The following is a 22,978-nucleotide window of genomic DNA, read 5'->3' as shown; positions in this document are numbered from 1 at the left end:
GACGGCATAAACTCTTTGATATGATTAAGTGTCGGTTCACGTTTCCGCCGCGTTGACAGCTGACGTGTACTACATAAATTGAGATTCAACTTTTTCAAGATGGAAACACAGTCGCAATTTTTAGTTTGTGTCAGCAAAAATATGACTTTGTTGCATACACTGCACTGTCGACAGAGTGTTTTCTAGCTTCAATAACTTTACATCAAAAAAAAAAAAAATCATGGTTAGCAGTGCGGTATTCATCCAAACTTGAAATGGAACTCAATTTTTGTTATAAACAATGCACAATCTAAACATTTTAATTTATAGTTAAATGCCTTTGAATGTTTGATTTTTAAAAAAATATTTTGGTCAAGTGAAGTCTCAGAAGAGTTTCAAGAAGAATTTTAAATAAGAATAATTGTGATGCATTAAAAAGGTTGGCTTTATTTGACTTTTAATAAAAGTAAAGTTTACTCTTAAATGTCATTATTAAAAATGTACTTACAATCAAGTGGTAAAAGCAGATGTCATTTTTCAAGCGCAATTGTCGGTATTTGCCGAATCTAACTATTAAATTAAGTAACCTGTAATCCACTTTAGTTACTTTTCAAATCAACTACGTTCCTTTTTCAACGTAACTAGCAACACTCAAGCTGAGAAGTTCGTCTTGTTGCTGTTAAGAGCTGCAATGCCACTTTAAACCACTAGAGGGCAATGTTTGCCCGTATCAAAACGTCTATTTATGATTCATGAGGACAAATTTTGACTTTATGTTCAAGCATACCTGTGAATCTCCCAGCTCATTCATTCCCACTATTACCGCACCTCAATCAAGGCATCAACTCACACTTGGAAAGAAAGGAAGCACTTGAAAAAGACGAGAATGAAGGTTAGTCATTTTGCAAATGGGACATAAAAAGGAGAACAGACCCAAGGAAAAGCAAGGTGAAAAACACTCCAAATAATGAGGAAAAGATGTGTCAGGAAGATAAATGAACACGAGATAAGCGCAAGAGGAGATGAGAAAAGAGGGGAGAAAAAAATGTTGGAAGGGATTGAGGCATAAAGAACAAGATAAGGATTAGCACGCACAGAGGAGCCGCCATCGCCTCTGATTCGTTCTCTGCTTTGACCCTGAGTGTGTATTTTTGCGTATACTCCATCTTATTTGATTGGATTTCGTGACCCTCTGCTGGTCGTCATGCAATCGACACACTCGTGATCCAGTCAAGCCTCGCAATAGAATGTGATATGTTTTTTATTTCCGTCAATGCATATGTACCAGGAAATGCTTCTTTCTCGTCATTACCTAAAACACAATCATCGTCATGACGCACAACACACCACCGAATGCTGGCCGGTATAATCTTGAGGCCCTCAGTCATTATGTTGTAAGTAGCAAACTATATTTTTAGGATTCTGTACACACACACACAAGGTTATAAGAACGGGATTCAGCTAGCTAAGATACTTAGCAACCAACAGCACGAGACCCGCGGGCCGGGGAGGGTCAATTTCGACTTTGACTGAAAAAGAGTAGAGCCTTGCTTTGATGTCCAAATATGAGTTTGACGCTATTTTACACGAAGGCCAAACTTTTTTTTTTAAGTCTTTTGTCGAAACTTGACTCAACACGATTATATGAGCACGGCTAATGGACAAACATTACAGTGATATTCCAAACAAAACGTACAAGCGTTATAAACACAAGAAAATACAAACATTTTGACTTTATTATATTTTTGGGCAGAGTCGCCGTCTGGGCTGAGACACCGTGGCTAGGCTAATATCATGACACGCTGTTATTATCGGTTTGAAGCCCAATTTACACTCGGAAGGGAATTATTTTCAAAAGCGCAATGTGCAATGAAAGTTTATTTTTACTCAGCCGGAATGCGAATCAAATTCTCTTTGGCAGTGGCATTTTGAAATGGCGCTGACGCAACCTTCATCGCATATTACCGACAGATGTGAGGAAAGAAACGAGGTGGAAACTGCAGGAGGACTTTCCATTTATAGCAACTGGATGGAACGATGGATGGAGAGATAAAGGGTTGGGAGAGAGTGGCGGAAAATAGCAGCATCTTTTAGTCCAATCCCTTTGTTAGCTCTTAATCCCTCCGGGAAGTTTTCGAAAGAAGGGAAGGAAAGGGAAACCATGGCGAGGGGAACCGATTAGGGCAATAAAGTGCTGGAAAGTTTGAAAGTCCTTCGATGGAGCTTGTCGGGAGACCTCATACGAGACGCCTGGTCCGAAAATAAAGAGCATTTGACTCTTGTCCGCCAGGATTTTCGACCAGATCAGTCAGATGCTCTCATGGGAAGATGTGGACACCTGAGACGGACCAGAGAGAAGCTGCAATCGGGTCCTGGTGTTTTGTTCTGAGTCAACGACGTATATAAGTGTTGGTTAACTAGATTACCCCTCCACTAAAGTCATTCTCTGGGCCAGGGGTGAGGTTTTGGAGTCTTGAAAGGGAGACATATAGTGCCCATTTGGCTGTCTTGTACGTGAACATTGGTCCGATAAAGAGTACACTCAAGAGTCCCTGAAAATGCCACAAGCCACTCTTAGATGAGTCGATACGCTGCGATTGAGACGAACCCCGATTCTCTCCGCAGCCGACAGCATCAGTCGGTGGTTGGTAGGCGAGATGAAGGGTTTAAAAAAAATAAATGCAGGGAGGAACGCTTTGAAAGGAGACGGTCTGGTGACGTTCGGAGAGTCTAAGGTGGTGATTGCTTTCATTTTCAAACCCGATCTCCTCTTTGAGCCCTTTTGCCAAACAACCCCCCGTTGTCCGTGGCTCTACGCGACCGAGGATATCTGTTTCTCCTCCCGATCGTCCGCATCCGCCTCGCCGTCTCCCATGAGGGGCTGCCTCTTCTTCAGCTCTCTCTGGTATTTGGCCATCAACGAGGCGTAGATGCAGCCGTACGCGGCCGCCGCCACCATCATGATGCAGACGATGCCGCACACCACGCCGGCGATCACCACCGTGCCGATGGCGCGCCGCACGCTCACCGGCCGGTAGCGGGCGCGCACGCAATCTGCCGGGGCTTCTCCACCGCCCCCTCCTCCTGTGTTTGAAGAGGAGTCATCACCGCCCGAAATTGGCGGTGCCCCGCTTGGGTTAAGAGCGCCCCTGCTGCAGGGAGGACTTCCTCGGGATCCGTCTCCTCCTCCACCGTTCTCGTCTTCCAGTTGGAGGCAATAGTTAAACATTTCCACTGGAACGCCTCGGATGTCTCGCCCCCGCAGGTCTTTGGGTAGCGTGCACTCCACCGCGTCCACCTTTCCGCCTGAAGGAGAGAAAATGACAGGAGGACAAGAGGAGGGTCATTGAGGAAACAACTCATGCCTGTGAAACCCGTTAATTGAGATTAAGAGGACAAGACAGCAAGTGAGGACAAAGGGGGTTGGGATAACGACACCGGAATGAGTCATACATCACTACACACAACTGCGCACTAAACTTGTAGATATACTAAACTGAGGACTTCTGTATAATTCACGAGATGACATGCCTTGCTTTAGCGGAATATCTCTTGTACTTGGAAGAGAAAACTCTGGGCAAATTGAGAATCAAGATTATGGACCAACATGATTCGGTCGAATCCAGGAGGACGCTGACTTGAGGAGGTGGTTGTCAGAGCCGTGACCAAACATTCTCAAAGAGGAGTTACTGTCTGCAAACATCCCAGCAGGGTGCGTTGAAGTTGTTGGAAACAGATTGCAGCGTTATCCGCATACAACTGCCAAGCTTTCACGCTCAATCTCGAGACGCCTCTTTGTCAAATGCTGCGAGATGGCCGGACCGAGCCAGAGCGGACTGGAACAGCGAGGATAATGGAGCGGAGAGGCGATGCTGCTTCATTAGCGGGGCAGCCGAGGCCCCGGGCACTGAGGTGAATGTAGGTTTTCACACATGAGGAGAGAGCAGCTGCGTTACGGACGACACGCAGTCCACGGGAGGCGGGAATGAGATGTGCCCCGGCACAGGGATGATTTCCTTGCACCTCATCACTGCCAATCACAAGCACCCTGCTTGGACCCGCTGTGACATAAATCAGACGCTCACCTCGATACAATAGCCACTCCATCCAGTGTTTGAACTCCCGCAGATTGCAATCACATTCCCAGGGGTTGTGTCCTAGTTCCAGGTGTTGGAGGTGGGCGAGCGGCTCAAACGCTGCCCTCTCTAAGCCGCGGAGACGGTTACCAGCAAGGGACAGCCACCTATATGGGGACATTTTGGACTCAATAAACAGGAAGTGACAGCTGTGTCTGCGCAGAAGTTGATTTACCTGAGACCCTGTACCTCATCCAAGAGCCCCAAAGGAACAGATGCCAGGCCGTTGAGTGAAAGATCGAGACTCTGGAGACCCCCCAAACCCTGTGAGAACAGCAGAACCCAGCCGGTTTACTGTAGCAGTCCAGTCTCGGATCAATGATTGTCGCTTTTGGGGACAGCAAAAGTCAACGGTTGATTGATGATAGCTTTGTCTGTCGCAAGTAAAGTCAATTTTCATAAAATAAAAGTGCAGGTTTGGATGGGAGCCAGTCACCCCAAAACTTAAATTGATTGTCTTCATATAGTCCGTTAGTGTAGTTTGCGGTCTTACCTGAAAGAGATCTCGATCCATTCCTGTCAGAGAGTTGTTGTGCAGGCTCAGTTTGGTCAGATTGCTCATGTCTCGGAATAATCCGGCCGGCAAATTGTCAAGGTAGTTGTTTGAGAGATCCAACTCCTGTAAAACACAATGTCCGAAGTTGATTTGATTCAAAACATTTTATCATTGCTTGACTTTGTGGCCCAAGAGTACAAGTTTTCAGCGGTCCGTTTTACATTTACACAATCAGAATGAGATGCTAAGAAAACTAAGCAGCAACAACCGAGTGGACTGCACCGACCTCCAGAGAGGAGAGGTTAGCAAAGGCCGACGCTCCCAGAGAGGCCAGCTTGTTGTTGGCCAGCAGGAGGGAGCGACTCCCCGTGGGCAGGAGGTGCGGGGGAGGCGGCGAGGAGAGGCCGCGGCCCCCGCAGTCCACCAGCAGGCCGTCGGAGGAGCAGAGACAGGGGGGAGGGCAGGGACAAGCCGGCTGGAACAGCGCCACCAGCAGGCAGAGGAAGACTGTGGGGGGGAGGCAGAAAAACCAAGAATCGTTAGAATTTAGTCACCCGTTCCCTCTGTAACATTTTGGTCTGCGCTTCCTCATTGACTCCTTCACGGTGACCTTGTCTTTCCATCCGGTGTCTTACCAGCCAATGTTTGCTCCTTGCGTCTATCGGGTCCATATGCTTAGAGCGTGAGTGTCGAGTGCTGACAAAGTGTGATATCAAGAAAGCGACTCCAGACACAGACGTTGCCCTTTTTAACTACCCGACGGCGGAATTCATCACTTGCATCATATGCAGTTGCGTTAGCAGTCATTTCTCAGAGCGCCAGCCGTTTGTTCTTTGAGATAGGAGGCGGTTTGCGGCTTCGTCGATGCTGGACCTGGAGAGAAGCTGGCTGACTGTCTCTGTTCTAGTTCGTCAGCGGTTCTTGTTTTGTTGCACGGCAAAACCCTGATTGGTTAATTCATTTTCCTGACTGGAATGCTTTGGAAAAGATGTCAAGTGTGATGCGCTGTTGGTCTTTTACAATCTTGCTCTTCTAATTAGCCAATCTGCCACCTTCTGTTTCCACTCTCTCGCTCACTGAATATCGTCATACACGAGAGATAAGTCCGGAGATAACGGACGAGTTTTTGGGCTGACAGACACAACCTGACCGTGAACTGTAACCAAGCAGAATGTGAATAAAATCCTCCGAAAAGGGACTCACTTGGAGTCACAAATGGACGACAGAAGAGATTAGAGGTTTTGCTGAAATCCTTCAGTAGGAATCTTAGAAGGATTTCTACCGTGCAGTGGCTTTGAATTTGCCGTTGCAGGTTAGAGCCGTTGCGGGAGATTTAAGCTGACAGTCGAGCTCGGAGGTAAAGGAGCACCATTATGCAACGGAACCGAGCCGGGGAATGTTTCTGTTTGGGATGTAACGTCTCGTCACAATGTACCGTCAAATCGTGTCTCTGCGAGGGTATCTTTCGACACCGTCCGTCGATCCGACCGTTCGTTCCTCCCTCCCTCGCCTCTTCTCCTCGTGTTGCTCCCTCCCACTCTCCCTCCTAACTTTCAACATTTATGAGAGGTTTGAGCTGCTCTCATGGAGGAGGAAGAGGAGGTGGTGGTTGTTTTGGCTTATTTTAGCCGCTCTGCTTTGCTTTAGGCCTTTGAATCGTCCAAAATGTTCGGTGTGGCTAAAAAACCTCGTGCCACAAAACTTGACACAACAAGGAGACGGACCATATCGGGATGAAAAGTAATCTCTTGTTTATACATATGCCCCTCGTGCTAACCCCGACTCCGGGATCAGACTAGACAGGGGATCTTAATTTGACTCTTAGGGCACGTCTCATTTGTAGAAAGCTTTGACAAACGTGACTAATGTACGGCAACCCCATGACCGTATTGGCATCCATGGTCCCAACTGTCGTTCGCCTTTCAAGTCTTCGTAACTTAGCAACCTAATTGTCCGTCATAGAAAGCGTGATATACAGTCGAGAAGAGTTACGATTTAAGGCTAGCCTAACGGTTATTTGATTCATTAATCGAATCTAATTGTGTTGTAAACACAGGAATGTTTGGACGCGTCGCCTTGACAACGCAGCTGTCCGACATGTAATATCCCTCGGGAGGGCCTTGGTGACACCGGACTCGTCAATGATGTCACCCGCTCGCGCTGTTTTCCGATGCCAAGCGACACACACTCGCCGCTATCTGATTACGAGCTCCACCAGCTGTCTCTCTTATCTGAAGTCGTTAATTTACTTGCAGGCTGTCTGTCGTCATAAATGCAAATGCGGATTTGATTGGACTCCTGAAATCACTTTGCTCCCCTTTGCAAAATACCGCATGTCCATTGGCGCCGCTTAAACAATCGTTTGACTCGTCGGCATACGGTTTTCACGTATGATAAACGTTATGGAATATAAATCAAAAGGACCCGAGATGTCGCCGCGGTGAAAAGTCAGACCTTGTCGGCGCGCTAACAATTTACGGCCGAGCTTCTGTGATGACATCCGAGAAAAAAATTTCACTGCACATTGTTTTACCGCTTCGTTCTCAAGATTCTTTCCTTGTGGAATTCGTCAAAGGCTAATACATGTCTGATCTCTTCTGCACATTTCATTTATTTTTTTTCCCCCCAAAGGGGTCGTCGCTCGAAAGGTATAAAACAACAAAAGTGCCACGCGCATGCATATAAAAAACTATTAATGCCCCCAGCTGCCCTGCCGACGTTATTTCTGACAAGGTAACGCCGCGTTGCCGCGGCAACCGAGGCGCCGTCGACTGATCCTTAAGACAAGCGAGAAAGGCGCTGCGAGACAACTTTGAGGCTGGCGTCAAAACCCCCGCCGTTTAACCCGCATCATCTCATCCCTTTGGAATAATCGCTTACTCACACACACACACACGTGTGTCATGGCCCCACACACACACAAATAACACGGATAAGCCTGAACAAGGTGTAGCGGTTTCGGCTGCACTTGCTGACACTGGGATGAGAGGGGACTGGATTAGCGTTGCTCCGAAACTCCCGTGCAAAGCCTGCTTTTTATTGAATTATTCCTCCTCTTCCTGACTTCCAAAAAGGTGCCGCGTTTTTTCTCGACTTTTTTTAGAAAAAAAAAAAAAAAAAGGATCTTTAACGTATTTTGCCGTCAATGGGAGTAAATGAGTTAACAGCGCCCAGTCCCAAATGTGACAAAATTCTTCTGGGAACAGGCTCGGTAAAATTGTGCTACAAATGTATGTTTTGTCATATTTGAGACAGAAATAGAGGGGAAAGGTACTAAAATGAGAAACAACCTTTCGGCCATTTTCTCCCTGCTGTTTGGCATCTAGAAACTCGCACACACTGTGGAGTAATGTGGCCTTTCATGAAAGGATTGTGCTCACGGCCACGGCATATTCAATGGCCTTATCCTTTGTGTGTGTGTGTGTGCGCGCGCAAGTATGCCGAGCATGCTAACATTAACAACTGTCAAAACAAGAGCGTTCCACATGGAACGTTGGGAGTTGAATAGATGGGATCAATCAGAGCGTTGAGTTCCTTCCACTCACCGGGTCCGGACGGGGGCAGCCCGACGCCCCCTGGAGGGTGGTTGTGGGGGGGCATGACGCGCGACTTCCTCGGTGGCGGCGGGAGACGGGAGGCGTCAAGCGGCCATGCCTGCCGCCTCCGCAAGGGCGGCGACTGCAGAAATCGCTGAGGAAAGAAATAGAAAACATATTCAGGACTTTTTCAATTGTTGTCGGAACTTGTGCAAAAAATTTTTACAAGCTGGCCACAATTGACGTCAACGGTTAGCCAGCCACGAACCGAACATTCATTTGCTGGCGTCCATGTCACTCACCGGACTAAGCCCCGCCTTTAAAAGCCATACACTGTCCAACGCAGAGATAATACAGCGTAGAACATGACGATGCGGTAAACGACGTTTCTAAAATAACCTCCCGCAACTTGAGTAGCGCGCCGCAAACGCGTTGGGCCTGCAATTTGAAGACGTTGGCGCGATGCGACGAGACGCCACCTTTTCGCTCGAGTGCCATCCGAAGCCAATTGGCTTGCGTGTGAAATTACGGCACTCATCAGATTAGGCTGTAGTGCAATAATTAGACACCCCCCCCCATCTCATCTCCCTCTCTTTCTTTCTCGTCACTCAGTGGCACGAAGCGAGGTCTGCGTGAGGATGCGTGTCGAGTGATTACGGGAAATTTGCATTTTAAGTAGCCCGGCCAAATGATCGGATGTGTGCCGATTTAACGGGAGAGGCGGATCCCGAAATGAGCTCAACAACCAATCACGAAGAAGCAAGAAAGTGCCACAACGTACACGTTTAAATTGAAATGAAACTAACCCAAATTGGGGGAAATTGCTAACCCAACGCTGTGTCGAACGTGTTTTTGCGTTATTGTCTCGCCGTGAGGACATTCGAGCAGCCCCGAATGTGATTAAAAAGTCACATTAGCCGGGCTCCTCCTTCTTCCTCCTCTGGGAAATCTGACTTTGAATCGCAAGCATCCACACGCCTCATTTAAAAATTCACAAGTGAGGAAACAAACGAGCAAGCGGGGCCACTTTTTTTTTTTTTTTTTTTTGCCTCGCTACATGTTTTCATTAATATAAAACGCTATCGCCTGCATGCTCGCTCAATAAATCATTTCTTTTCTAGGTTGCATTTTGACACTTTCAGCCGGTGACACGTTTGTGGATTCTTGAGGGGACAATCAGCATTTTTCAAGTTAAAAAAAAAAAATCTTTACTCACAGATAAAAATCAAACACAACATAAAAGAATTAAAGCAATGAATGAATTCTAAAAAAGGAACAGAATCAGAATGTGTCAGGGAGTGCTGGCTGACTCCAAAATAAAAAACAAATCTCTGTAAGCTCTCTCTCTCTCTCTCTCCAAAGCTTTCCTTGGAGCCAATCTAAAAACCCGAGATCCCTTCAGCATAATAAACCTTTTGGCATGGCGTTAAGCAAGCCACACGGTGGCTATTCTCAGAAAGCTTTTTTTACCAATTTGACCCGCGCCCCATGTCGCTCCCACACACGTCGATACCTGCCACTCAAAGCGGTCGGCGTCGAGGCGATGTAGGGGAGGAGGTGTGATGGAATCAAATGACGCCTCATTTCCAACCCCAAGCTGGTTTTATGTCCTCTCATCTTTCCTCGCTACTACTCAGCACACGCTGTTCAGGTTGCAGGTTGGCGTTATGTCCGAAGGGTTCGGCTTGAAACAAACGGTCAACATGAGTAGGCGAGCGCATTTTTGCCCTCATTTGCCTAATTGATTCCATTTCCGCCGATATTTCATCTTCTCACAATGGGCCTGCCGACATGGCGTGACTAATCGTTTTTAATTGCCCGGTGCAGTTTCCGCCCCATTTGGCGGCAAATCGCGTTCCACATGGTCACCGGGGGCATCGGCAGGTGCGACTTTGACTCACAATCACACTTGAAAGTCTTTGTAGATGCTTTCCCGGTTGCTAGGGAATGACTGCGATAATGCTAGGCGCTAAGCTAACTAGCTAACTGGCTATATGGCTTGCTAGCATTGCTAAATCCTCGCGTACGTGGCGGCAAATAAGCTACATCTCTGATGATAATTTTTTTTAGAGATGGAGATGCTATGCTAACGGCTAAGCTAATATAAAACGGAACTAGCGGAATACTCATCGTAGCGCTTTGCTTGTAGTTATCTTAAAAATGTAATTTAGCTACTTTACTCGTTTATATCACGACATATACCGTGAAGTTGTACAATTTTTACCATCATATGAATTTCAGTCGCTGTTGCTCAGCCCTCGGTAGTTTTTATCCCCGCGCAACAATGCAGCTTGCTACAAAACAACGAGCGGTGCAGCCGAGCGTGGCTAAATCAATTTTTAATGCTTTTTTTTTTTTTTTTTTCTACCCGGGAGATGACACACACGCACACATACATGCACAGACGTCTAAATACATGACGATAAGCTTGACACGCGCGTTGACAAGTCGGCCAAACCAAAATATGCACACGTGTCGTAACACATTTATAACAGCTAAACGTACACATATGTACATAGCATTGGGATCATGTCACGCACACACACACACACACACACGCACCCCCACATTGACGCCGACAAAAAAAAAGTGAAGGTCAACCTGAACCCGACCCTGATCGACAGAGGTCAAAAGTATGCAATTGCATAACAGCAGATCATAGCAAAGTCCAGACGCAACTTTTTCGTGACGCTTTTTTTTTTTAGTGACGAATTTCACAATTTCACGCGTATTTCTCCCGTGGCAAACGTCTTCGCCTTTGGCCACGCGTCAATCAAGTTGACGACTTTATTGCAAGCGCACGCTGTCGACTCACATGACATTTGGACACTTTGCCAGTAGCTGTTAGGTTAATGACGTGAGGATTGGATCAAGCGGAATGTGTCGGTCTGAAGCTGTGGTGAGGGAGGACTATTAAAAAAAATAAATAAATAAAAAATAAATAAATAAAAAAGTCATCACGTTTAACTTCGATTTTTGTCCGTCTCATTTTACACAATTGCTTTGAGTAAGCAGCCACGATAAACGTATTAACAGAGTCCGTAATAAATTATGAAATTATTTTTAAGTGACAGTAGTTAATAATCCATGAACTCGCCTCAAGTGTGACATATTCCATTTCATTTTGAAAAAAATTCACACGCCCTGCAAACTTTGTTTCATTTTTAACAATCGTTTTTAGCAGCAGGTCTTCTCCGCTTTTAAAAACAATATCGAGGAATATTCAAAGACTCACCTTCCCGACTAAATATTTCAGCGCAGCAGCTTCACTGCTCTCTCCTTTCGCACATGCCTCCCAAAATCATCCCCCCCCCTTTTTTTTTTTTTTAAGAATCCAAAATGGAAGAAGCTATAAGAAACATAGATCCATACGTTGAAAATCCTGGCGAGGACGAAAACAAGAATAATCCTTCTTTACGTATACAGACAATCCCCTGCTTGCATCAATCGCGCTTGGAGGAGGCGGGAGGTGACGAGGGGGGGGGGGGAGAAAAAGAGGAAGCTTAGATTGTGGAGGAAAAAGCGAGGATGGAGATGTTTAATCCTCGTCTTCACATGCAGTCCTTGTTTGAATGACACGTCCGGTTGCGTCCTCCTTGCTGGCTCGTGAGCATCTGAGGTGTGTGTGAGCTGGAGGCAGGGACGTCGGCGCATGTGCGTGTGTGTGTGTGTGTGTGTGTGTGTGTGTGTGTCACAGACAGAACGAGAAGGTGCTGGCGTCACGCTCGCCCTCCCGTGTGCCGCTATGTTTGTGATTCCTGCACTCAGCACACATCTCGGTTTTGTGTGTGTGTGTGGGGGTGTGCGGGGCGTGTGCGTGTGTGTGTGTGTGTGCATGCTACACTTGAGAGCTGTTTTTCCTCCCTCCGCCTCCCTTTGCTTCATCTCCGTATGCCTGTGCAGTCGTGCGTGTGTCAGGAGTGTGTGTGTGTGTGTGTGTGTGTGTTGTCAAATATAGCAAGTGTACACGCCGCCTCTGTCTGCCCCTCAGCTCTCCCGCGGTGACTCAAGAGAGGATGAGGGAGTCAGAATGCTTGGACGTGGAAAGAAGAGGGTATAAACATAAAGCGAGAGTGGAAAGGGGAGACACAAGGTGGACCGGGGTGGGGGTGGGGGGGGTATGGGAGGGGTCTAATCAGCTGATTCAAGTGAAGATGAGAATCTCCCTCTCGGCCACATGGGCTTTTCTCCTCCCTCCATTTTTTTTTCTCCCCTGCTCACGTCTCCTATTATTTCCCTTCTATTGCTTGTGGCAGCTGTCTTAATATTGGCTTCTAATGTGTGTGTGCGGGGGTGTGTGTGTGTGTGTGTGTGTGCGTGTTTGTTTACCATGCACATCCGAGCCACCTTTTGTTTTGGTATTTTCCTCTTTGCGTAACAACAATATGCTCATTTTGGTGGGCACGCGAGAGCATCAAGATCCAATATAAAAGTCAGACTGGGCGGTATTAATGATTCGAGCTCTACAAATAATTTGTAGTGCGTCATAATGAGAGTGGTCTCTAAAATTTGGGTTATGTGACGACAAGTTGAGACCACAACTTTAAGTGGTTATGTTTTTTTGTTGTGGTCGTGTAATTAATTGCTCTGACTATGTTAACAGAAACTACCGAATGGAAGTTTAGACTATTTTCTTTCATGATGCAAAACAATTTTTAAAATTAATTAATTTATGTATTTGTTTATGTATTATTTTATTTTGATTAATTAAATTAAATTAAATTTAATTTAATTTAATTTAATTTAATTTAATTTAATTTAATTTAATTTAATTTAATTTAATTTAATTTTTATTTAATTTAATTTCATTTTTATTTATTTATTTATTTTGTAATCAGCTCTAGAATGCTTTGTTTCACCCAAATTTCTTATTTTGGACAACCCCAGAAAAATGCAGACATCAAGCTTTTGAGCACTATTTAGTAGTAGTAGTAGTAGTATTAAGTAGTGTGTGTGTGTGTGAGTGTGTCTCTCTTTTGTGACAGACTTCTCTCCGCCCCTTCTCATAAAAAAAAAAAATGATGATGATGGCAGGTTGTTGGCGCTCAGATGGTGCAAGAATGATCTTTTTTTTAATCGTATTTTAAGGTGCAGAAAACCATGCCAGAGAATTCTCTGATTGCCAATGTGGCAAGTCATGGGTGTAAAGTGGAATGTAGTAACTCACGCAGCGTATAATCACTTGGCTGCTTCCTTCCTTGTTCACACGAGGCGCATTTATTGTTCCTCTAATGAGCATAAGAATCATTTGGCGCTCTCGGCGCTGCTTAAATGACACCGAAGGTAACGAAGTCGCAGCTTCGACAGCGCCACTTGTTTGTTTTGTCTCCCTTCGGATGATTTGGCCGGCAAACGCGTGCGCGTGCCGCCGCAGCCGGCGCGACCTTGAGCAGTTCATCACTGGCTGGCAGCTCCAAGGCGAGCGCTATTAAAACGCCACGGTAACACGCGACCTTCTCGGAACGAGCGGCGTGAAAAAAGGGCCGGAGTAATGGCGCGTCGCCTTGAAGCGAGGAAAAGTCAATAATTTCATATCACTCCGTGTGACGGCGCACTTGTGACGGTCATTAAGCTTGCGGCGAGTTCTGACTTCTGTCACCATTTATTTCTTGTAACAGCTTAAATTGATGACCATTTGCATTTCAAAACTTCTTTCCATCCGGATGTGACCGATAACGACTCATTTGTAATGACTAAGTGCGTTTGCACAAGTGTGCACACCCTCTTATAACAGGGACGAGACGACTAAAAGTCTACACGCCCCTGTTCAAATACCAGATTTGGGGAATTCTTTGACAATTTCAAAACTTTTTCACCGTAATATGCCCGATAACCAGATGTTTTACTAGGCTTTTAAATTTTTCATCTTTCTGGTTGGGCATCAAAAAATCTCAACGTCACGGCATTTTACCCGGGAACGTATAAGGAAGCGATTTTGCTCTCAAACATTAAGATGATCCAATTTTAGCCAGGTTTCTATTTGCGAGCATCCGCCTCCGCAGCTTCCAGCGCCTCATGAAAACACCACATTGGTCATCGGGCCAGCGCTCACATCAACAAACAAACGGAACATCAAGTGTGGGTGCCTTCACGGGTGTCATTGGTCACGCGTGTAATCCCGGCAAACCTCCGTCGTCTATTTCAGGACGCTGACTTCCAAAGTTGGTTGCGAGGGATTTTCTGTCTTGAAGACTGAAGAATGAATCCATTGTGTGGCCTCCGCTCAGCGACTTTACCGACCCGTCGCCCCGTCCGCCCAACAGCCATCCTTTGAAAATTGGATCGGCTTTTGCCAGCTTCCTATTATCCACTCTGCATCTGGGCCAAGGACTATTGAGACCGGTTTACTGTGTGACTGCGGCACCCAATCAGCGCAGGTGTCACAGGCGCCGACCGCGTCTATACGGCACCTTGAGCCGCTCGCTATTTATAGCTCGCTGTCTTATTGACCTTATCTAATCGAAGAGGTCAGTCTTTATTCCGTAAAATATGTCGCCTCGGAGCTCCTTTTGGGAAAATTCCGACAAGCTACCACTAGACAAACGCGACATGCAGCAGCAGCAGCAGGATTATTAAGTCAGAAATCAACTAGCGCAATGGTCCCCAACCAGCGGGGTGCGGGCCGGAACTGGACCGCGGGCCACTTTGGAAAGGCCCGCGCAAATGAAGTTATCAAACTGTATTTTTAATCAAATGTCTTTTCACCATAACGTCCGTTTACTTTTGTGCGCCGTTTATTTACGCATTGCCTGCAGGACAAAGCAAAGCACACAAGGCTGAAAATAAATAAATAACGGCAGGAGAAGTTGATAAACATTCCACCTGGCGAGCTTGACCAGCCGCCTGCAGGCGTCTCGGCCGATACTCTGCTGCCTGATTAAGTCGTCGGGGGGGAAGATTTTTAACACCGGATGATAACACGAGGTGAGCTTGATTAATTCGGCCTTCCGGGGGAAGAAGTGGGACGCGTCCACATTTCTTGGCTGTTTTTATTTGCCTGGCAAAGACGAGGCATGCAGAGCAGGTGCCAGGGAAGATTTGCATATCCTGGACGGAGATTTCAGTCGCTCATGTGGACAAAAGTATTGGGACGGCATGAAATGGCAAAATGGAAGGTGTTTTGGGAAGAATTGTGTGCGTGTCGGGTATCGCACAGAATTATCGGACTGGTGTCAGCCAAGATAAATGGTCGCAGGTTTGGCGGCAGTGCATCCTTCGGTTCCTGCCGCTATCCATCTTGTCGTCGAGATTCTATATTCTCATCACAGGCGGGAGGTGTGAGGTGGGAGGGGTCGAGTCGATCTGCTGTCCCCTCCTGCGTTTTTTTTTTTTTTTTTCCTCGATCGACCTCGCACTGACGAGACACTTTTATGGGCCTCGGGTCAATACGGACGTCTCAGGTTTCGGTTGAAATCGATCGATTCTTAATTTCGGACTTTTTCCTCAGTCCAATTGCGTCTTTTCTGCAAAAAATAAGTTGAAATCCAATGCGGCATTCATATTTTGGGGCTGCAATGTCATAAAAAGCACAAAAAAATTAAATAAATAAAAAATTACAAGTGTTGCTGTAGTGTAAATTGGTAACAAAGAAGTAAGAATTTACAAAACTGTGTATCCTCCACCCGATTTAAAGCGAAAAAAGAAATCAACTCAACAAACTTGCTTGTTGCTATAAATGTCAATAATTACAATTTAAATTTAGGATTGCTCCCCCCCCCACAGTGCCATGGCAACAACAAAGGTGTCCTGGTATGACTCACAATTTACTTTTTTTTTTTTTTTTGCACTCTATTTTTATTGCTTCTACCTTTAATCTGTCAGGCTGCGTGATGATATGACACTTACCACATTTATTTATTTATTTTTTTTGTGACCCACCCGTGATGATGATTACATAAAAAAAAAAAAAAAAAAAAAAAATGCAGGTTTAAAGATTCTCCCTCAGCCTCGCAAGCCGTCACTGCCGGATGAATTAAGCGGCGCGGTTCACGGGATTATGAAGTATTTCAAAAGCACAAAATCCCTCTTTCGCTGCAGCGCTCTGAGACTGTCATTAATTTGAACGCAGAAAAAAAAACAACAAAAAAAACTGCATGTTCATCACACGGCAGCGAGGGGATTTCCTTTGGCAGGATGACGGCGGACTTGAGCCGGCTGACCGTGATAAAGTGGAGGTAAAGAGGGGTCAGTGAGGGAGCAACGGAGACACGGAATCAAAACGGTCAGCTTCTCATGAAAAAGAATGACGAATGAAGCTGCGTTATGTCTAGTCGGAAGATTGGTTTGGTCGCCGGAGTTTGCCACGACTGCTTCCAGTGGTTGGTGTGGGTTGCCTGGCAACATCAGTTTACTGAACACTGGCGGAAAGTCAGCTGAGGCTGCGCGAGAACAACGCGACTATTTTTGGGAGCACGTCTTGGTAGCAGGTTTGAGTTGATGAGCGAGCCTTGTGCAGAATGCAACTGGGGGGGGGGGACAATGCGTACTTGACTTTGATTGATTGTTGAGGGGCGGGGCAAGGAATAGGTTGACGGTCGGGTGACAGGAGCATCTTGGGTTTGATTTTCAATGTATTTTTTTTTTCCAAAATTTTCAAACCGAGGTGGAACTTTTGGGCCATAATTCCACTGCTCGTCACAAAAATAAATAAATAAATAATAATAATAATAAATATAAATAAATACATAAATAAATAAATAAAAATAAAGCACTATGCCATTCAAATAGCACTCACTGTTAGTACAAAATATTTGGAATTAAAATGTCAGGGAAAGCCTAAAACACTTTAAAAAGTGGCAAGTGCGCTTTTGCTCACATTTGCTGTAACACAAGTGTGATTAATCCCATCCCCATTTATAGGGGGGTGTGCACACTTGTGCAACTACATCAGTTATTTTTACTTTCCCTGTCAAAATGAGTCAAAAGAAAAAAAAAAGTAGGCCCTGAGTTGTGTTCATATATCTTGTTCTATTTTTATTTTGCACCTTTTAAGTTCAGTCTGTGAAACACAAGTGTGTTATCGAGTCTGTTATGAAGCGAGACTATCTGGTTGCTCTTTGTTGGTGTGAAATATAAATTAAGCGCAAGCATTTTGACACACTGTTCCCACCTCCACACACACACACACACACACACACACACACGTGCGCACACACGTGAAAGAACGAGAAGCACGCACACGGTGCTCGGCTCCCATTATTATGAATCGCCACGCTCGGCTTGAAATGAAAAGGGCTTTCCAGCTCGGAACATTATTAAAAATCAATTTATCCGCTTTCGTGCTTTGGTGTTCTTCACTTCCTGTCCGCCGCCTCGAAACCCCTCCCCCCCTCACCCGCCCCACATGTGTCATCCGACTCCATTATATCAATTAATCTTCTCTTTTGATAACGCTCTGCCGCAGACCGCTTTGTGTGTGTTTCGTTCGCTTTGCCTCGTACATCTTCTTGACGTTGTTTTCACTCGCTTTGAAGAAGAAGAACCATATTCGAGTACGCTGAGGTGACAAGGAAGACACTCTTAAAACTGATCGGTCAAAAGTAGCCCAAATTGGGTGAAATAACTAACCCAGCACTGGCTCCAAAAGTTGCTGACCCAATGCTGGGTTAATTATACCCAGCACATTAGGTTGAGGATTTGTCCCAGCATGTTCGGTCAAATGCTGGGTCAAAAATAACCCAGTTTTGGTTAAAATTTTTATTTGACCCATTACCTGGGTCAATTCGACTCAACTTTCCGGTTAAAAAAAACAACCCACATTTTTTTTAATTGGGTTGCTGCAACCCAAAGTTGGGCCAAATTAAGCATTGGGTCATTCTTTTTTTTCAACCAAAACAGTTTTTTTTGGACCATCAGTTTTAAGGGAGTGGGAAAACCACCCAACTTTATTTAACCCAACGTGTAACCCAGCACTGGGTCCAAAAGAGACCCATTGGGTTGAGGGTTTGACCCAGCACATTGGGTCAAGGTTTTGATCCAAGTCCAAATCCTGACTTCAACACAATCTCCTGGGTCAAATTAATTAACCCAACCTTGGGTAAAAGTAACCCAATCTGGTGAAAATTCACAGTTAGCCAGTTTAAGTGTTTAAGGGTGTAGGAAAACTACCCAGCATTTTTTTTTTAAGTCTGTATGAAGAATGTCCCCTCCGAAATAGAAGCACAAACGTCTTTCCGTTTTTAGTCTCCACTCCGGGGAACCATCAACACGGCCTTCGCTCCGAGATCGTTTAGTACACGCTGACCCTTTGTGCCACACGCAATCACGCGCGCTCACACATTGGCACGCCGGCAAGCTTAATGGGGGGAAAGTGTGTGAAGGCACGAAGCGGGATTTTTTTTTTTTTCGCAGATCCAGTAAATACTGTGGATAGAAAGGATTCTCTTACACATGGCCTGGTCTTTTTTTTTTTTTTTTTTTGAGGCCACTTGACTCTCACGAGGCCATTTTGGAGTGTTAAGAGTCCTCAAAGTTTGTGTGGTACAAATGAGAATTTGGGAAAGACAAGAAAGGAAAATGTCTCCATTAAGATGACGCCATGAAACTTTTTCCCTCCATCACCTTGCATCTCATCGCAACTAATGAGCTATTAACTTATTTATTCCCCTTGGCTGGTTCATTTCCTGTTGCAAGCACGCCGCGACTTGATTGGCAGCTTGCGTTGATTACAAATCGCCCCGAGAGCACGGCCTTGTTTACACCGCACGCTTTTGAAAGGAACGCTTCCATTACAGCACACGAGGAGGAAATTGGAAATGTGGATCAGCTGAGATTATGACTGTTCAAATGAATGATTCGTACTTTTGCATATTTTTTTTAATATTTGGTGGCATCACATAAAGTATTGTTGTCACGGTTACGGTAACAATTTGTAAACCACTAGCAATAACCCCTAATGGCTTTTATAGTGATGAGTAAAACACACTTGAACTGGTGATTTTTAAAAAAAAAATTTTTTAATCATCATATGAGAATAGCAGAGGCTTCCCCCAGAGTACTTTTGCAAAGCATGCTGGGAGGAAGAGGAGGGGAGAAAAGTGCTGAGTCTTTGATGCTAATATGAAGTGTCATCCTCCCTCGCACTGTGCGTGCGTGCGTGTGTGTGTGTGCGTGTGAGATGCACGTGGGTGTATACAGTATGTGTTCATGTGCTGCTCAGAGAACTTATGCAATTAGTTTTTTTCTTTTTTTTTTTTATGCACCGACATGCCATCTGAGATTATGATGGACCCAAAAAGCACACCCAAGCAGTGAATCCATCGTGTACTAAAACGCACACAAGCTTAAAATAAAATGTCATAAGCTAAACGCTGACAAAACGAAACATGTCGCTGGTTTGATTGATTATTTGGACTTTTTAACTCGTCTTTTTGTGCCTTTTGTTCTGCTCACGGCCACTAGAGGGCATAGTTCTGGTTGAACTTCACAACAAGTCGCAGTTTGAACAATTTTGGGGGAAAAAAGAGACTTTAAGCTGCTTTTTGGCACACCCAGTTGAAGTCTACTATAAAACTAAACTACAAACAAAAATTACATGTGTATTTAACCCCCCCCCCCCAAAAAAAAAAACATTACCAAAGTCCTCTAGCTTAATGCTAACATACAATGCAAAACCCAATAGACAGGTTAAAGAAACTAGCATCCGTCTTACTGTAGTTCTAAACTTTTAATCAAAACTGTAGCAACATTGCATCATCACTGGCATATATTCCTTATCCTCTGCACAAAACAATTAATATTAGTGGAGCTTAATTTTCACCATGAATTCATGATGCTTCTTTTTTGGGGGATTTTATTCATGCAGCCATCGGTGTCCAGATGACCCTGGAGGTGATGGAATCCAAATTTTGGGCCATTGCATCACAGGTTGGTATTTAAAAAAAAAAAAAACAGAACCAGCTGGTTGTCAAAAATTGCAATTAAAAAAAGCATTGAGGCCTGTGGCTTGCCGTTAAATGATGGATGGCAAAAGCACCGGCCAAGAGCGGGTGTGACACTCCCACTTCCTTGCGGAGACTATTGTATGTGCGTCTGTAAGTAGTGTTGTGTCCCGCGTGGACGGGCGACATATGCACGACCATCTGTGCAAAAAAAAAAAAAAGTGTCCATACTCATCAGCGAGGAGCTTGTTCATGTGGTTTTCAGACGCCATTCTGGCTCGCGTGTGAATAATTTACTCTTAGTATGTCTCATGGCGCACTCGCAAATAAACTCCAGATTACAAAGAAGTAAAGGTCCCCTCCATCTTACATAATGTGGATGTCGTGCAGCATTTTTTTCATCGGGTTTGTGTGTGTGTGCATGCGCCTACTCACAGCATGATCCATTTGTGTGTGTGTGTGTGTGTGTGTGCGTGCGCGAGTGTGTCTCTTATATGCTTCCTCTCTGCAGTCGACTTTAACTTTTCAGCACCCTCAGGGGGTTAAAAAATGAAAATGCAGCAGGAAGTAAAAGGAGGCGACAGAATTCAAATGGACACTTCATTAGGTACACCAGCATCATCCGGTCCACAGATTTATCCTTTACCAATATGATAACTTTTTAATGGTGTCGTTTTCATATCCGATTGGTTGCGGGTGTACCTAATGTTGTGGCCAGTTTTGGAGTAGGAAAGGGGCAATTGTCAACGACTACTTATTTTTCATGTTTATATTTTTTTCATATTTCCCATCAGGCAAAAACAATGGCCAAGATACGCTCTAAAGACAGTTGGGTTAAAAATAACCCAAATTGGGTCGAAATGGGACTGAAGCAATATTTTGGGTTATTTAGATAAATCCAAAAATTGGGTTAAAATTTGGTAAAATGCAGGTTATTCATTTGACCCATCTTTTAGGGTTAACTTAATAACCCAAATCATTTTGACCCATTCTTTGCCTGTTTTCTGTACAAATAAATGCAAATTCTGGCTATTTTTTTGGGGTTATTTATTTGACTCATCTTTCAGGGTTAAATAAATAACCCAAAAAGTTGATTGTGGACCCAATTTGGGTAACTTTTGACCCAACTGTTTTTAGTGTGCTGTATAATCATACACTCCTAAAACTGCTGGGTAAAAAATAACCCAATTTAGTTTAGATAGCACTGGGTCCAAAATGGGCTGAGACAATGCTGGGTTACTTATACCCAGTGCCTTGGGTTGAGGATATGACCCAGCATGTTGAGTCAAGATTTTGATCCAAGTCCAAATTCAACCTTCAACCCAACCTTGGGTTAAAGTAACCCAACACTGGGTTAAAGTAACCCAAGTTTGGGTTCAAGTAACCCAACGTGGCTTAAAATCCACAGCTGCCCAGCGAGTGGGTTAGGAAAACAAACACAGCATTTTTTTTTTGTGTAGTATTTCATAACATCGGCCTGACGTCAACTGTCATTTTTAATCAAGTGATGTTTGTTTCTCTTCTGTGTGTGTGTGCGTCTTTGCAGCCAAACGACACTGATGTAAGTGATGTTATCACTCCACTTGTGCTGTCAAACCTAATTTTAACATCTTCTGCACCTGCTGAGCTCTGTCAAATCCTGCTCACACTCTCCACTTAACCGGATTACACACACGCACTCGCACACGCCCGCACACACACAGGCAGCGGCAAATGAATTAAATGACATCAAAAGATGTTAAGTTGAAATCAACACCTCCTCGCTTCACGCGAGCTCACCTGTCTTCTTCTTTGAGGCCTTTTCCTAACTTTTTCTGTTGTTGGTTTGCCCGCCAGTGCTCTGACGTGGAGGGAATTTGTCCTCTTCGCTGTGACAGCTTTGTGAGTGTCCCCCCGCCGCCCGCCCACTTACCTCCTCCGCCGTCTCAAGCGGATCCCGAGCTCCCGCCACGCGCATCACCGTCCGAGTTGAAAGAGCTTATTTGTCTGTTGTGTATCATTTGAGCGTAATGGCGGCTCATTACGGCGGTCGTAATTGCCTTTTCTGTCTCGTCTCTGTCTCCCGTCGCAGGATATGGAGTGCTACGTGATTGACAATAATGGCTTTGTCCTCATTTCCAAACAGCGCGCTGACGTCAGTTCACACACGGTCGAGCAATATCACGCTGACGTGCGAGCGGCGTAAAACCGCAATACCTGCTTTCGGCGCCTCCTTCAAGCCTTTTGTGTCTTTTCCCCCCCGAACAGGCCGGAAGGTTCTTCGGCGAGGTTGACGGCGCCGTCATGACGACGCTGATCCGAATGGGCATGTTCAAAAGGTAACATCCCAGCTCTAATTTCGTGCACATACTCTTAAGGCTGAACAATTCCAAGATGGTGGCCGCCAAATCACATTCACTTTTATATTTTCTCAGGGTGTCTCTTTTTGACTACCAGGCGATGTGTAAGATGAACGTGCACTCCATCAGCGGCGCCCGGCCACTTCTGAGTGTATGTCAAAACTATTTATGTAGCTCGACATTATCTATCACGTTAATCCTTTTTTTTTTCTCTAGTCGTTCTACGCTTTGGCATCCGCCCTCAAGTGGTTCCTTTCCAACTTCCTACTGTAAGTGTTGCTACGGGCAACAAGCAACGCAGGTCTTTCGTTGGCATCTCCCCAAGTCTGGAATCTAATAAATTATTTGTCATTCATTTGCGTATTATCCCGGATGTAAAGCAGTGCAGAATTTTGGGTCAGGGCCCAGTTTTGGGGAAAAGTGAGTGCAAGCTGCCAGCGAGGCTCTAAGAATGGAGTGGCTAATTGATTCCCCTTCTGTCCACTCTCCTCTTTTCTCCACTTCACAAGGTTTCTCCTTGAGTTTAATGTCTGTGGAATCTGGCACACGGAGCACTTTGCAGATGGTGAGTTCACACGGCGGGGAGAAAAATAGTTCCGTCAAGTCAACAACA

The 22,978-nt window shown here is 45.2% G+C and overlaps 2 protein-coding genes across 3 annotated transcripts in view; one reads left to right on the top strand and one right to left on the bottom strand.

Moving 5' to 3' along the window:
• Nucleotides 1-22,978, top strand: part of cacna2d4a (calcium voltage-gated channel auxiliary subunit alpha2delta 4a) — a 35,076-nt gene that overhangs the window by 9,852 nt on the left and 2,246 nt on the right. For both annotated transcript variants that reach the window (XM_088282301.1, XM_088282292.1), the window contains 8 exons: nucleotides 19,951-20,012; nucleotides 21,573-21,587; nucleotides 21,863-21,907; nucleotides 22,098-22,160; nucleotides 22,274-22,344; nucleotides 22,441-22,516; nucleotides 22,582-22,634; nucleotides 22,875-22,930. In XM_088282301.1, the coding sequence (XP_088138427.1) occupies nucleotides 19,951-20,012; nucleotides 21,573-21,587; nucleotides 21,863-21,907; nucleotides 22,098-22,160; nucleotides 22,274-22,344; nucleotides 22,441-22,516; nucleotides 22,582-22,634; nucleotides 22,875-22,930 (441 nt within the window). The remainder of the gene's footprint in view (nucleotides 1-19,950; nucleotides 20,013-21,572; nucleotides 21,588-21,862; nucleotides 21,908-22,097; nucleotides 22,161-22,273; nucleotides 22,345-22,440; nucleotides 22,517-22,581; nucleotides 22,635-22,874; nucleotides 22,931-22,978) is intronic.
• On the bottom strand, nucleotides 1,225-11,904 carry lrtm2a (leucine rich repeat transmembrane protein 2a). Its single transcript, XM_088282389.1, has 7 exons — nucleotides 11,383-11,904; nucleotides 8,157-8,301; nucleotides 4,898-5,118; nucleotides 4,609-4,734; nucleotides 4,291-4,379; nucleotides 4,065-4,222; nucleotides 1,225-3,285 (listed from the first exon to the last, which is right to left on the bottom strand). The coding sequence occupies exons 2-7, from the start codon at nucleotides 8,209-8,211 to the stop codon at nucleotides 2,792-2,794; spliced, it is 1,143 nt and encodes a 380-aa protein (XP_088138515.1). The 5' UTR covers nucleotides 8,212-8,301; nucleotides 11,383-11,904; the 3' UTR covers nucleotides 1,225-2,791.

The sequence above is a fragment of the Idiotropiscis lumnitzeri genome, chromosome 2 (assembly GCF_059441095.1).
Source record: "Idiotropiscis lumnitzeri isolate Australia: NSW breed Sydney's pygmy pipehorse chromosome 2, RoL_Ilum_1.0, whole genome shotgun sequence".
Taxonomy (NCBI): Eukaryota; Metazoa; Chordata; class Actinopteri; order Syngnathiformes; family Syngnathidae; genus Idiotropiscis; species Idiotropiscis lumnitzeri.
The sequence above is the reverse complement of the archived record's forward strand: the minus strand, read 5'-3'. Positions and strand labels throughout refer to the sequence as shown.

What these genes read in the sequence shown, in the direction of transcription:
- lrtm2a (XM_088282389.1), bottom strand. Translation starts at nt 8,211, where the DNA reads ATGCCCCCCCACAACCACCCTCCAGGGGGCGTCGGGCTGCCCCCGTCC. An exon ending in GCTGCCCCCGTCCGGACCCG is followed by an intron (nt 5,119 to 8,156) that starts GTGAGTGGAAGG and finishes TCCCCCCCACAG; the next exon opens with TCTTCCTCTGCCTGCTGGTG. An exon ending in GATGAGGTACAGGGTCTCAG is followed by an intron (nt 4,223 to 4,290) that starts GTAAATCAACTT and finishes GTCCCCATATAG; the next exon opens with GTGGCTGTCCCTTGCTGGTA.